Source organism: Bufo bufo, chromosome 2, assembly GCF_905171765.1.
Source record: "Bufo bufo chromosome 2, aBufBuf1.1, whole genome shotgun sequence".
Classification (NCBI taxonomy): Eukaryota; Metazoa; Chordata; class Amphibia; order Anura; family Bufonidae; genus Bufo; species Bufo bufo.
Window position 1 is genome coordinate 120,128,783 of NC_053390.1, and position 15,314 is coordinate 120,144,096.

A 15,314-nucleotide genomic window follows, 5' to 3' on the forward strand; every position below is an offset into this window, starting at 1 on the left:
TTCCAAATTTTTGGTAAATTAGGTATTTTTTTTATGCAAAAAAATTATAATTTTTGACTTCATGTTACCAGTGTCATGAAGTACAATATGTGACGAAAAAACTATCTCAGAATGGCCTGGATAAGTCAAAGCGTTTTAAAGTTATCACCACTTAAAGTGACACTGGTCAGATTTGCAAAAAATGGCCAAGTCCTTAAGGTGAAATAGTGCTGAGTCCTTAAGGGGTTAAATGAAATATATAGCCCTATCTTTGGAATTGTAACTGTAACTACACACACTTATCCATGACTTTAATTATCAACATTGCCAACTTGCTGGTTTATGAAAGTTTCACAGAATTCTTCCTCTAAGCACATGCAGACTAATAATGTGATCTGAGAATGTAGATCCCTGATTTCACCTGTGTATGACATCAGTCTGGCGTCTCGTGTTGTAGCTGGATAGTACGACAAAATAGGCACATCCATTGAAATGAATGAGAGACATGGAAACCGCGAAAGGGGCCTTTCACATGGTGGATTTTGCCCCTGGAATTTTGGCACGCACACTCCACCAAAATTCCGCCAGTCGCCTGCTATCTGCCTTACATTGTTTTCAATGGGAGGCAGTTCTGACGTTGGAGGGCTAATAGTTAAAAGCTCGGACTGCGCCAGCATGGTATGTGGATACCATGGCAAAAACTGCCATGTGAACGGGCCCCCAAAAATTGAAGAGAAGACCACATGTAATCTGTATTGACTTTTAGGCCTCTTTCACACAAACGATACGGATTGTGTGGATCTGTTTAGGAAAAAACTGATGGTTCAGTCAGCTATTTTAGGGGGATATCTGTGTGTGCAGGTGACTATTACTGTGCATAATTATTAGGCAACTTAACAAAAAACAAAAATATACCCATTTCAATTATTTATTTTTACCAGTGAAACCAATATAACATCTCAACATTCACAAATATACATTTCTGACATTCAAAAACAAAACAAAAACAAATCAGTGACCAATATAGCCACCTTTCTTTGCAAGGACACTCAAAAGCCTGCCATCCATGGATTCTGTCAGTGTTTTGATCTGTTCACCATCAACATTGCGTGCAGCAGCAACCACAGCCTCCCAGACACTGTTCAGAGAGGTGTACTGTTTTCCCTCCTTGTAAATCTCACATTTGATGATGGACCACAGGTTCTCAATGGGGTTCAGATCAGGTGAACAAGGAGGCCATGTCATTAGATTTTTTTCTTTTATACCCTTTCTTGCCAGCCACGCTGTGGAGTACTTGGACGCGTGTGATGGAGCATTGTCCTGCATGAAAATCATGTTTTTCTTGAAGGATGCAGACTTCTTCCTGTACCACTGCTTGAAGAAGGTGTCTTCCAGAAACTGGCAGTAGGACTGGGAGTTGAGCTTGACTCCATCCTCAACCCGAAAAGGCCCCACAAGCTCATCTTTGATGATACCAGCCCAAACCAGTACTCCACCTCCACCTTGCTGGCGTCTGAGTCGGACTGGAGCTCTCTGCCCTTTACCAATCCAGCCACGGGCCCATCCATCTGGCCCATCAAGACTCACTCTCATTTCATCAGTCCATAAAACCTTAGAAAAATCAGTCTTGAGATATTTCTTGGCCCAGTCTTGACGTTTCAGCTTGTGTGTCTTGTTCAGTGGTGGTCGTCTTTCAGCCTTTCTTACCTTGGCCATGTCTCTGAGTATTGCACACCTTGTGCTTTTGGGCACTCCAGTGATGTTGCAGCTCTGAAATATGGCCAAACTGGTGGCAAGTGGCATCTTGGCAGCTGCACGCTTGACTTTTCTCAGTTCATGGGCAGTTATTTTGCGCCTTGGTTTTTCCACACGCTTCTTGCAACCCTGTTGACTATTTTGAATGAAACGCTTGATTGTTCGATGATCACGCTTCAGAAGCTTTGCAATTTTAAGAGTGCTGCATCCCTCTGCAAGATATCTCACTATTTTTGACTTTTCTGAGCCTGTCAAGTCCTTTTTTTGACCCATTTTGCCAAAGGAAAGGAAGTTGCCTAATAATTATGCACACCTGATATAGGGTGTTGATGTCATTAGACCACACCCCTTCTCATTACAGAGATGCACATCACCTAATATGCTTAATTGGTAGTAGGCTTTCGAGCCTATACAGCTTGGAGTAAGACAACATGCATAAAGAGGATGATGTGGTCAAAATACTCATTTGCCTAATAATTCTGCACTCCCTGTAATTCCGTTCAGTGTTTCAGTTTTTTTCTGCGCAGGTGCAATTTTATTCGTTTTTAAAGCGTGTGGAAAAAAACTGAAGAATTACAAACTATGTCTCCTAGCAACCATCATTAAAAAACGCATTGCATCTTGATAGCATCCGTTTTTCACTGAAGCCCCATTCACTTCTATGGAACCAGAGCTGAATGAGAAACGCAAAATATATATATAATATAAGAACATGCTGCGATTTTTCCTGAACGCAGAAATGATGCGTGTAAAACAACGCTCATGTGCACAGACCGTTGTAAAATGAATTAGATGCTATGTGTTTACTTCACGCATCGCACCTGGATGAAAACTCACTCTTGTGAAAGAGGCCTTATATGGGGTGGGGGAAGGGGGTTAAATTAGTTGTGGTTTTATTTTTTTAAATAAAATAAACCTGGTGAATGAACCGATCCATCCTCTGGCTGTCTACTTCCACAATGTAACCACTGAAAAGCTGAAAGCACATCCTCTCCTTAAAGATGACCTGTCACCACTCCTGACATGCCTGTTATAATAGCTTCATGCATCCCCCATGTAATAATGATTCTAGAACATCTATTTTTATGGCTCTATGTTGTGCCATTCCTTTAGTATTTCTACTAGAAGTTATGAATGAATTCCTAGCAGTCTGCAGTAAAGGTACAGAGGGGAGGTAACCAGTTGGGGGGTGTACCTGCACAGACTCACTCTATCCAATCAGTGCTGCCATTGTCAGACTGTGCAAGGACACCCCTGAGGAGTCTGAAGAAAGCACAACTCACAAAACAGCTGCTAGTCAATTTTTACAGGTGCACCATAGAATCTGTTATCACATACTGCTTTACAGTGTGGTACTCCGGCTGCTCTTCTGAGGACAAGAAGACCCTCAAGCACATCATCAGAATGGCTGGCAGAATCACTGGTACTCAGTTACCATCACTGGATGACATCTTCACTGCTCGCTGCAGCAACAGGGCAAAAATTATCTGCGGGGATCCAACTCACCCCGGCCACAGCCTTTTCATTCCCCTACCCTCTGGTAGGCGTCTTAGAGCCCTACATGCCCGCACCACTAGGCTGAAGAACAGCTTTTACCCCAAAGCAATCAGTCTCTTAAATGCTCAGAGACTATTGCCCCTTCCTAGGATAGAAACTACCACAGACTGAAAGCGACTGCTGCATTAATGAACCTATGATGATCTCTTGTCTGCAGTGGTGTCTGATCAGTCTGTATATATACTCATAAGCACTTCCTACTTTGCTCTTGCTATATATATGCTGTGAACTGTGAATAGTAATGCTTTCTAGTGCAATGTTTTTTGTTTTTTTTTCTAGTGTAATGCTTTAGTTTAAATGTCAGTTCTTGTTCCTCTGTCCATGGCATCTAGGATTGCTCCAAACAACATTTCATTGTATTGTACATTGTATTACATTGTATTGTACAGTGACAATAAAGGCATCTTATCTTATCTTATCTTATCTCACCTGGTTACCTCCCCTCTGTACCCTTACTGCAGACTGCTAGCAATTCATTCATAACTTCTAGTAGAAATAAATAAAGGAATGGTACAACATAGAGTCATAAGAATAGATGCCCCAAAATTGTTATTACATGGGAAATGCATGAAGCTATTAAAACAGGCATGTCGGGAGTGGAAACCATTTGGTGTGTGTGTGTGTGTGTGTGTGTGTGTATGTGTGTATGTGTGTATGTGTATATATACAGTACAGACCAAAAGTTTGGACACACCTTCTCATTCAAAGAGTTTTCTTTATTTTCATGACTATGAAAATTGTAGATTCACACAGAAGGCATCAAAACTATGAATTAACAAATGTGGAATCATATACATAACAAACAAGTGTAAAACAACTGAAAATATGTCATATTCTAGGTTCTTCAAAGTAGCCACCTTTTGCTTTGATTACTGCTTTGCACACTCTTGGCATTCTCTTGATGAGCTTCAAGAGGTAGTCCCCTGAAATGGTTTTCACTTCACAGGTGTGCCCTGTCAGGTGTAATAAGTGGGATTCCTTGCCTTATAAATGGGGTTGGGACCATCAGTTGCATTGAGGAGAAGTCAGGTGGATACACAGCTGATAGTCCAACTGAATAGACTGTTAGAATTTGTATTATGGCAAGAAAAAAGCAGCTAAGTAAAGAAAAACTAGTGGCCATCATTACTTTAAGAAATGAAGGTCAGTCAGTCAGCCGAAAAATTGGGAAAACTTTGAAAGTAAGGGCTATTTGACCATAAAGGAGAGTGATGGGGTGCTGTGCCAGATGACCTGGCCTCCACAGTCACCGGACCTGAACCCAATCAAGATGGTTTGGGGTGAGCTGGACCGCAGGTGAAGGCAAAAGAGCCAACAAGTGCTAAGCATGTCTGGGAACTCCTTCAAGACTGTTGGAAGACCATTTCAGGGGACTACCTCTTTAAGCTCATCAAGAGAATGCCAAGAGTGTGCAAAGCAGTAATCAAAGCAAAAGGTGGCTACTTTGAAGAACCTAGAATATGACATATTTTCAGTTGTTTCACACTTGTTTGTTATGTATATAATTCCACATGTGTTAATTCATAGTTTTGATGCCTTCTGTGTGAATCTACAATTTTCATAGTCATGAAAATAAAGAAAACTCTTTGAATGAGAAGGTGTGTCCAAACTTTTGGTCTGTACTGTATATATACACATACACACATACACACATACACACACACACACACACACACACACACACCAAATGGTTTCCACTCCCGACATGCCTGTGAAAATAAAGAAAACTCTTTGAATGAGAAGGTGTGTCCAAACTTTTGGTCTGTACTGTATATATATATATAAGAAAAAAGCAGCACACATTAAACGCGGATGCTGTGACCAAGGTCCCAAATATATAAAGAAGAAAAAAGGCAGCACTCCAGATTAGTGATGAAAAAAGTGGATGGTTTATTCACCCATCTAGCTAGATGGGTGAATAAACCATCCACTTTTTCATCACTAATCTGGAGTGCTGCCTTTTTTCTTATATATATATATATATTACATACAGTGGTACTTGAGTTTGTGAACTCTTCCGAATTTTCTATATTTCTTCATATATCAGATTCTCACATGTCTTAAAAGTAGATAAAGATAACCAAATTGATTGAACATATGAGTCAAAACGTCGACTTGGGAGAATTTTAGCTCATTCCTCCATGCAAAAAAGATCAGCTCTGTGATGTTGGTGGGTTTCCTCCTTTGAACTGCTCGCTTCAGGTCCTTCCACAAATTTTATATTATATTATAGGTGCTGGTCCAGGGTAGGATAGGTCATTGCTAGCTGATTGGCGTGGGACGGGTGCAGCACTCCGCACACCTGCCGATCCTGTGGTCTGTGTAACTCCATTGACAGACATCAGCACCAGAGCTACACAGCACTGTTGACATTGTAACGGCGGGAGCATACTTACTACGGCGCTGTTCCCATGGACAATGGAGCTGTACAGACCAGCTGATCAACTGTGTCAGACTGCCACCTGTCAGCTTGAGATGGCCTATCCCAAGGATAGGCCATCACTTAAAGGGAACCTTTAACAGTGGAAATGCAATATAACCTGCCAGCGGCATGTTACAGAGCAGAAGGAACTGAGCAGATTGATATTTAGTTTTGTGGTAAAATATTCATTAAAACTTGTGTTTCATTCATTTGAATGTCTTCTTGTTTTGTGCTTTGAAGTCAAGGAGGAGGTCCTATCAGTGTTTTACAGTTTTCCCTCTATTACTGTGTATACAGAGACAGCTGTCAATCACTGATAGAACCACCCCCTTGACTTCAAAGTCCAGAGCAAGAAGACATTCAAGTTTTACTGAACCTTTTCCCTCAAAATCTATAAATCAATCTGCTCAGCTCCTCCATCTCTGTAATATGCCATCTGCAGCTCAGATACCTTGTTGGCCAAAACAGGTTCCCTTTAAACCCTGGACAACCCTTTTAAGGCCAGGACTTTGACCTTCCAAAACTTAACTTTATTCTTCATTAACCATTCTTTATTTGATAGAACCACTTGTTTTTTCACAAAGGATTTACAAACTTTCAGGCACCACCATATGTATTTATATAAGGGTACTTTCACACTAGCGTTTTTCTTTTCCGGCATAGAGTTCCGTCCTAGGGGCTGTATACCGGAAAAGAACTGATCAGTTTTATCCCCATGCATTCTGAATGGAGAGCAATCCGTTCAGGATGTCTTCAGTTCAGTCTTTTTGACTGATCAGGACAGAGATAAAACCGCAGCATACTACGGTTTTATCCCCGGCCAAAAAAACTGAACACTTGGAATGTATTCAAAATAGTGGAATGCCGGATCCGTCATGCGCAGGCCGAAAAAAAGATGAAAAAAATAAATGCCGGATCCGTTTCTCCGGATGACACCGGAAAGACAGATCCGGCATTTCAATGCATTTCTAAGACGGATCAGGGACCCGATCAGTCTTACAAATGCCATCAGTTGGCATACGTTTTGACGGATCCGGCAGGCAGTTCCGGCGACGGAACTGCTTGCCGGATCACTCTACCGCAAGTGTGAAAGTAGCCTAAGGCTGTGGAGTTGTAGTAAAAATATGACATAATAGTGATGAAAACCTTGAGAAGTACTGTGATTTGCTATAGTAAATATATTACTGATTATTATACATGAGCCAGTTATGAATCATTGTGTGGATAAATAGTCGGTAGTTTGGCTTATAGACTCCACATTCCTGCTGATACGTTAATGTTAGACACGTGGAGGGAACATGAGGGGTACAAGACGCATTTGAGCTGCACAATTTCCTTAGTTCCTTTATGGTAATCTATCAAAGAAAGTTATGTATATTGTGGACAGATCCCGGCTTTACAGCCTTCACATTTGATTATGTGGCTGAAGCTAGGGACAGTATTTGTAATTTCTTGTATTAAACTTGGTTTTAAGGCTACAGCTGGGAGATGGTGAGAGAAATGGAGAAGATATGTAAGAATCTGAGCCAGCTTGTGACTTTCCCAGTCAGAGCAGCTTTAGTGCGACAGTCGTGGCCTCAGCTGCAGTGGCTGCTGCAGACGTCAGACAGGTAAAATAGTGTTGATGCATATTTTTTGATGATCATATCTCGCCACATGTTTGCCTGCACTGTTTGCATATGTCTGTATTCAGAGGTGGGGCTAGGGGCCTACATCCCAGGTACATGGTGTTATAGTGGGAGTTAACAAACCACTGTGCCATACTCACTATAGAAAATGTGCTATTGCTACGTGATAAACGTGAGATTCTTGGCAAATACATTTTGTACAAAATCATTTGTGCCTGTCCGCCAACGAGAAGGTGATCTCTTTAGGACAGGAACCTACACTAAATTCTACCTCTGGTGCCATACTGGCCTCCATTAAATTCAGGGAATTCAGGTTCCACATGTAACGGCATTCCCTGAATTTAATAGAGGCCATTGTGGCACCAAAAGAGGTATAATACAGTGTGGGCTCAGTATGCATGTGGAACCTGAATTTTATGGAGGCCAGTATGGCACCAGCGGAGGTAGTATTTTAGTGTAGGTTCCTGTCCTAAAGAGATCGCCTTCTCGTTGGCTTTTTGACTGATGTCAAGTTATGTGCAGATTTGTTGAGAACATTTACTGCTCACGGATAAGATTTTTTTAGTATCGTGCTTGCTACTGTAAAATGCTAATTTTCCAACCAGAAGTCCGGTATGAAAAACCTGCAGCATATCTGCCACGTGGGGCTGTACCTTTATATGTTCCTTGTCCATGAAGCTGGAGAACAATAGTCGTAGGTCTCTGACTGGTTCACACTTCGTGGAATCATTTAGTTTATAAGGCCAGCCATCTCTAAACAGATTTACATTATTTTTACTCTCTGCATTCCCCAAGCCGTAGCGTTTTTATTTTTCTGTTCTTATAGCTGTATGAGGGCTTGTTTTTTGCAGGAAAGGTTGTACTTTTTAATGACATTGTTTTATATTGCATACTATCTAGTTGGAAGCTGTAAAAAAATCTAAATGGAGTGGAATTGAAAAAAAACACGCAATTCCGCCAGTTTTATGGGTTTTGTTTTTTTGGCATTCCCCATACAGTAAAACAGACCTTTTACAACAATTGATTAGGAGAAGAGAGTCGCAATGGACCTTTAGGTTGCCGGAGAGGATTAATGACCACATCTCATTTTCTTGCATCACTGATTAATGGGTCTCTTAGTGGCTTGTATACCTCTGGTGAACTGCCCATTGCTTGACTGCCTGCTATATGTGCCATCAGTTCAAATTGCCATCTATTGTAGTCTCCCATTTTTCTTTCTTCATCTCTCTTGCCTAACCTATGGATTTATATTTGGATTTAATAGATCTAATGAGCTGGGTTTATGTCTCTCTTCCAAGATTTTTTTTATAATTATAAGTTGTAGGATTCAGCCGAAGTTCTGCTGTCCCTTTATGAGAATACCCAATATCCTGTTTCCTGGATGGGTTATGGCTATCCTGGTGACCCCCTACATGGGTTCCCAATCCACTTTTGTTAACCATCTCCTGAACCCTTACCATGTTTGGTCTGGTTTGTTTTCTTAGTAGACTTAGGCCTCATGCACACAAACGTGTTTTTTTTTCGTTTACGCTCCGTTTTTTGCGTTCCGTATACGAACCGTATACGGAACCATTAATTTCAATGGGTCCACACAAGAAACTGAATTTATTTTGTATGCATTCCGTTTATGTGTTTCCGTTTTTCCGTTCCGTTCAAAGATAGAACATTTCCTATTATTGTCTTCATAACCGACAAGGATAGTACTGTTCTATTAGAGGCCAGATGTTCCGTTCCGCAAAAAACGGAATGCACACGGATGTCATCCATATTTTTGGCGGATCCGTTTTTTGCGGACCGCAAAACACTGAAAAAGCCATATGGTCGTGTGCAATAGTCCTTAACCGCATGGCATCCTTCTGTGTGAAGTGGCATGCAGGCTGTGTACTTGATAGCCTGCGATCCTGCATGGGTCGTAAACATGTGTTCCTAAGGGGACTTAAACATGTGATCATCTTGTTGCTTCTCCCATACACTGCAATGATTTAACATTGCAGCCTGTAGGTGATTCACTATATTACTACGGAGCCCTGCCACAGGCTGTGCTTGAACTTTGCTATGAAAAACCTCAAAGCCTTCAGGAGGCCCAGTTCACCAAATAGCCAATTTGTGTAGCCATTGGAGATTTATTAAAACTGATCATAAAAGTCATGTTAATTAATGGTGAATTTTAGTGCAGAGACTGATGACGAATAACATTGACTCATTGCAGGTACAGCCTGACCGTCTGGTCAGGGAAGGATGACATCTACCCTGTGGAGGACCTGCTGTACATTCGACAGCATTCTGGGGCTGATCAGATATTTTATGATGTGTTTGAACCTCAAAACGGTGAACTGAAGCAGGCCGTGAAACGAAAACAACAAGCAAAATAAAAGTAACACTAAATAATGGTAGTAGCTGACTGAGGGAGGTTCATTACATCTTTTGGTGGAACTGTATGCCACAGAAAGCAACACTGCAGGGAACATAAAGCAATAAATAGGCCTCATTAAAATCAATGATCCATCCACAAAATACTATACATCGACACTATTTTGTTTTACTTTGGCATAATTTTACATTTTTCCTATTGCATAGTGTGTCTTTAGGTCTGTTTTGGGATAGTTGGGTCAGATTTTCAGTTACAGCTAATAATGATTTGTCATAGGGGGCCACATATGGTCCCATTTATCATGTCCTTGTTGTATTTCATTTCTTAGGTTCTTCACACAATCCCCCACCTTCCCGGGGCTCACGCTACAGCTAGAAAGACTTTTAGCGCGCAGTAATGTTTTTATTGGCAATTTAAAGGGGCTGTCTGAGATAATTAAAGTCTCAGAGATGCTACTGAATGGTCTGAATTAAAAGAAAAATGGTCTTATACTTATTATTTGCAGCGATGTTCTCTGTTTCACCAGTCCAGTGCAGCGCTGTCGTTCCCGTATACGGTACATGACCACTACAGCCAATGCCTGTCCACAGCAGTCTACCATTGAGGAAAGTAATTGGCGGTTACATGTCACTGTGACATGCGGGTGTACAGCACGCCACCGCTGCAGTTGGTAAACAGGAGTGATCGTAGGACTGGAGGCACAGAGAATGGCGTTGTAGAAAATTATAGCGTCATTTTTATTATATTTGTGAGGTTTTTTTTAGACAATTTGGGGTCTTGTCTGAGATTTTTAATTATCTTGGACGACCCCTTTGTATCCATTACACAAAATCGAAGTAGGCAGAAGACAGCATGACTTTCGCATACTGAGACTGCCCCGATCCATGCTTCAGAGACGTTTGTCGAAGGGAGAGAGTACTCTGAGCAGCACTTCTGCCTCTTCATTTATTTTTATTTTTTTACAAACATGTTTATTAGTACTGCATCATGATCTTGAAAAAACAATACAATATCATCCATAATACAATAAAGTTCACATTTCCATAATCTTCCATGTCATACATATTAGTTGACACATCTTTGTCAAGATCTACTAACATAATACAATACCATTTTTCCCATTTTAGTCCCCTCCCCCCACGTACATGGAAAATAATAATAACAATTCAAATGTATCTGTCAAGGGTATACATATCTCTCTGAGCCCCTTCTTATTCGCCACCAACGCTAACCTAATATCCTGACTCTTCTTTATCTCCTCCTACTTATCCTGTCCTGAATCGCTAACGACTACAAACCTTAAGCCTCCCCAGCCGTCCCTTGATATCTTCCTGCAAATACCAAGCAGTTAGGGTAAACGGCTTCATGATCATTGATGTTTCAGCAATCTCAATGAAATTTATCATGAACTTTTTCCAGGTTTTATACAGCTTCTTTCCGGCTATTTCTTTTTTACCCGTTGCTTCCAGCCACTCTAAATGAAGCATGCGACGTAGACGTCTTAGAAGTTCATCCTTTGATGGGACCCTTGGTTCTAACCAGTTGGACAACAAACATCTTTTGGCCTCAAGGACTATCCTGTGCCCCATTGCTGTGAGGCCCCTGTTCTGCCCATTTCCCCCCTCATTTGACTCCTCCTGCTGTCCTGCATGTAGTATTGCCATTTGGATATCCAGTTCCTCCTTAAAATTACTGCCGTCACGTAGAATCAGACCCACCATCTTCCAATACTCCACTAATTTTGTGCAACTCCACAACCCATGCAAAAGGTCAGTTTTAGGTGTAGAGCACCTAGGACAGGCCACTATCCTATTAGGCTTTGTACTAGTCACTGGCATATCAAATCCATATAGGGCATGATGTATAATTTTAAAGTGAGTTTCTCTCATCGTCTCGTTTACCACTGCTTTGTGTTAGGCTGCTATACCAGTTCTCGCAATTGGATAAACCTCCACTAGATCTAATTTGTTCCCCTATCTCCCGAACAATCCCTGAGAGATAGAGTCCTCCAAAAGGTACCGCAAACTGCCGTATAAGTGTGAAATAGATTGTCTGTTACCAGAAGTAATGAGTGAATCAAATTTATTCCGGTTCCACTCACCAGTCATGTTGATAGCTAGACTTTTACAATAATGCTTAATCTGCAGATATGGGAACAAATTAGATCCTGTCAACCCCCACCTATCCTCTAGTTCTTGTAGAGTCGCCCATCTATTTTCCTGGGTATGGAACAGATCACTTACTGTCTTAATGCCTTTGATCTTCCATTCCCTGAACGACCGCTCGGATTGCCCTGGTGTAAAAGCTGGATTATTGTGCAAAGGGAGGTGTTTTGAGATCTGGTACGGTAATTTGTACAACTTTCTAAGGTTTTTCCATGTTATAATGGAGTCTCGTAAGATTAGCGAGCATCTAGCTAAACGGGGTAGTTGAGATAGTTTGGTATGCACTAGAGCCTTTAAATCCCAGGGTGCCGCTAACCTCTGACGTCAGGCACATTTAGCCCTCCAATCTCCCTCCGCAGTTTCAACTTCCTCAGTGTGAGACTCTTGATTTCTTGCCATTCCAAATGAATTTTGTAAAGCATCTCTCCAAGTTCCTCACATCTACATGCCTTAGGAGCACCGGTATGGTCTGTAGTGGATACATCAGTTTGGACATTGCTAACATTTTAATTAAATGGCACCTACCCATTAAAGATAGTGGTAATGTCTGCCATCTGGTTAGATCATCTTTAATTTTATTGAGTAAAGGTGGATAGTTAAACTGATAGATGGAATGCGGCGTCCGTCCAATCTTTATACCTAGGTATTTAACCACCTCCGGACCGCTGTACGCACAGACGCGTCCTGGAGGTGGTTGATTCATTCCTCCTGGACGCGCCGGCGCGTCCTCTCGCGAGACGCGAGATTTCCTGTGAACGCGCGCACACAGGCGTGCGCGCTCACAGGAACGGAAGGTAAGAGAGTTGATCTCCAGCCTGCCAGCGGCGATCGTTCGCTGGCAGGCTGGAGATGTGTTTTTTTTAACCCCTAACAGGTATATTAGACGCTGTTTTGATAACAGCGTCTAATATACCTGCTACCTGGTCCTCTGGTGGTCCCATTTGTTTGGATCGACCACCAGAGGACACAGGTAGCTCAGTAAAGTCCCACCAAGCACCACTACACTACACTACACCCCCCCCCCCCGTCACTTATTAACCCCTTATTAGCCCCTGATCACCCCATATAGACTCCCTGATCACCCCCCTGTCATTGATTACCCCCCTGTCATTGATCAACCCCCTGTAAAGCTCCATTCAGATGTCCGCATGATTTTTACGGATCCACTGATAGATGGATCGGATCCGCAAAACGCATCCGGACGTCTGAATGAAGCCTTACAGGGGCATGATCAATGACTGTGGTTATCACCCCATATAGACTCCCTGATCACCCCCCTGTCATTGATCACCCCCCTGTCATTGATTACCCCCCTGTAAAGCTCCATTCAGACGTCCGCATGATTTTTACGGATCCACTGATAGATGGATCGGATCCGCAAAACGCATCCGGACGTCTGAATGAAGCCTTACAGGGGCATGATCAATGACTGTGGTGATCACCCCATATAGACTCCCTGATCACCCCCCTGTAAAGCTCCATTCAGATGTCCGCATGATTTTTACGGATCCACTGATAGATGGATCGGATCCGCAAAACGCATCCGGACGTCTGAATGAAGCCTTACAGGGGCATGATCAATGACTGTGGTTATCACCCCATATCGACTCCCTGATCACCCCCCTGTCATTGATCACCCCCCTGTCATTGATTACCCCCCTGTAAAGCTCCATTCAGACGTCCGCATGATTTTTACGGATCCACTGATAGATGGATCGGATCCGCAAAACGCATCCGGACGTCTGAATGAAGCCTTACAGGGGCATGATCAATGACTGTGGTTATCACCCCATATAGACTCCCTGATCACCCCCCTGTCATTGATTACCCCCCTGTAAAGCTCCATTCAGACGTCCGCATGATTTTTACGGATCCACTGATAGATGGATCGGATCCGCAAAACGCATCCGGACGTCTGAATGAAGCCTTACAGGGGCATGATCAATGACTGTGGTGATCACCCCATATAGACTCCCTGATCACCCCCCTGTCATTGATTACCCCCCTGTCATTGATCACCCCCCTGTAAAGCTCCATTCAGACGTCCGCATGATTTTTACGGATCCACTGATAGATGGATCGGATCCGCAAAACGCATCCGGACGTCTGAATGAAGCCTTACACGGGCGTGATCAATGACTGTGGTTATCACCCCATATAGACTCCCTGATCACCCCCCTGTCATTGATCACCACCCCTGTCATTGATCACCACCCCTGTCATTGATCACCCCCCCTGTCATTGATCACCCCCCCTGTCATTGATCACCCCCCTGTCATTGATCACCCCCCTGTCATTGATCAACCCCCTGTCATTGATCAACCCCCCTGTCATTGATCACCCCCCTGTAAGGCTCTATTCAGACATTTTTTTGGCCCAAGTTAGCGGAATTATTATTTTTTTTCTTACAAAGTCTCATATTCCACTAACTTGTGACAAAAAATTAAATCTCACATGAACTCACCATACCCCTCACGGAATCCAAATGCGTAAAATTTTTTAGACATTTATATTCCAGACTTCTTCTCACGCTTTAGGGCCCCTAGAATGCCAGGGCAGTATAAATACCCCACATGTGACCCCATTTCGGAAAGAAGACACCCCCAGGTATTCCGTGAGGGGCATATTGAGTCCATGAAAGATTGAAATTTTTGGCCCAAGTTAGCGGAACGGGAGACTTTGTGAGAAAAAAATAAAAAATATCAATTTCCGCTAACTTGTGCCAAAAAAAAATAATTTCTATGAACTCGCCATGCCCCTCATTGAATACCTTGGGGTGTCTTCTTTCCAAAATGGGGTCACATGTGGGGTATTTATACTGCCCCGGCATTCTAGGGGCCCCAAAGCGTGAGAAGAAGTCTGGTATCCAAATGTCTAAAAATGCCCTCCTAAAAGGAATTTGGGCCCCTTTGCGCATCTAGGCTGCAAAAAAGTGTCACACATCTGGTATCGCCGTACTCAGGAGAAGTTGGGGAATGTGTTTTGGGGTGTCATTTTACATATACCCATGCTGGGTGAGATAAATATCTTGGTCAAATGCCAACTTTGTATAAAAAAATGGGAAAAGTTGTCTTTTGCCAAGATATTTCTCTCACCCAGCATGGGTATATGTAAAAAGACACCCCAAAACACATTCCCCAACTTCTCCCGAGTACGGAGATACCAGATGTGTGACACTTTTTTGCAGCCTAGGTGGGCAAAGGGGCCCATATTCCAAAGAGCACCTTTCGGATTTCACTGGTCATTTACCTACTTACCACACATTAGGGCCCCTGGAAAATGCCAGGGCAGTATAACTACCCCACAAGTGACCCCATTTTGGAAAGAAGACACCCCAAGGTATTCCGTGAGGGGCATGGCGAGTTCCTAGAATTTTTTATTTTTTGTCACAAGTTAGTGGAAAATGATGATTTTTTTTTTTTTTTTTTCATACAAAG

The 15,314-nt window shown here is 42.5% G+C and overlaps 1 protein-coding gene across 1 annotated transcript in view; it reads left to right on the forward strand.

Moving 5' to 3' along the window:
• The window catches only part of FAM151B (family with sequence similarity 151 member B), a 109,568-nt gene extending 98,912 nt beyond the window's left edge, over positions 1-10,656 (forward strand). Inside the window, exons 5-6 of the mRNA XM_040421491.1 lie at positions 7,188-7,323; positions 9,551-10,656. Coding sequence (XP_040277425.1) covers positions 7,188-7,323; positions 9,551-9,713 — 299 coding nt within the window. The 3' untranslated portion in view covers positions 9,714-10,656. The remainder of the gene's footprint in view (positions 1-7,187; positions 7,324-9,550) is intronic.
• Positions 10,657-15,314: the final 4,658 nt, after the last annotated feature.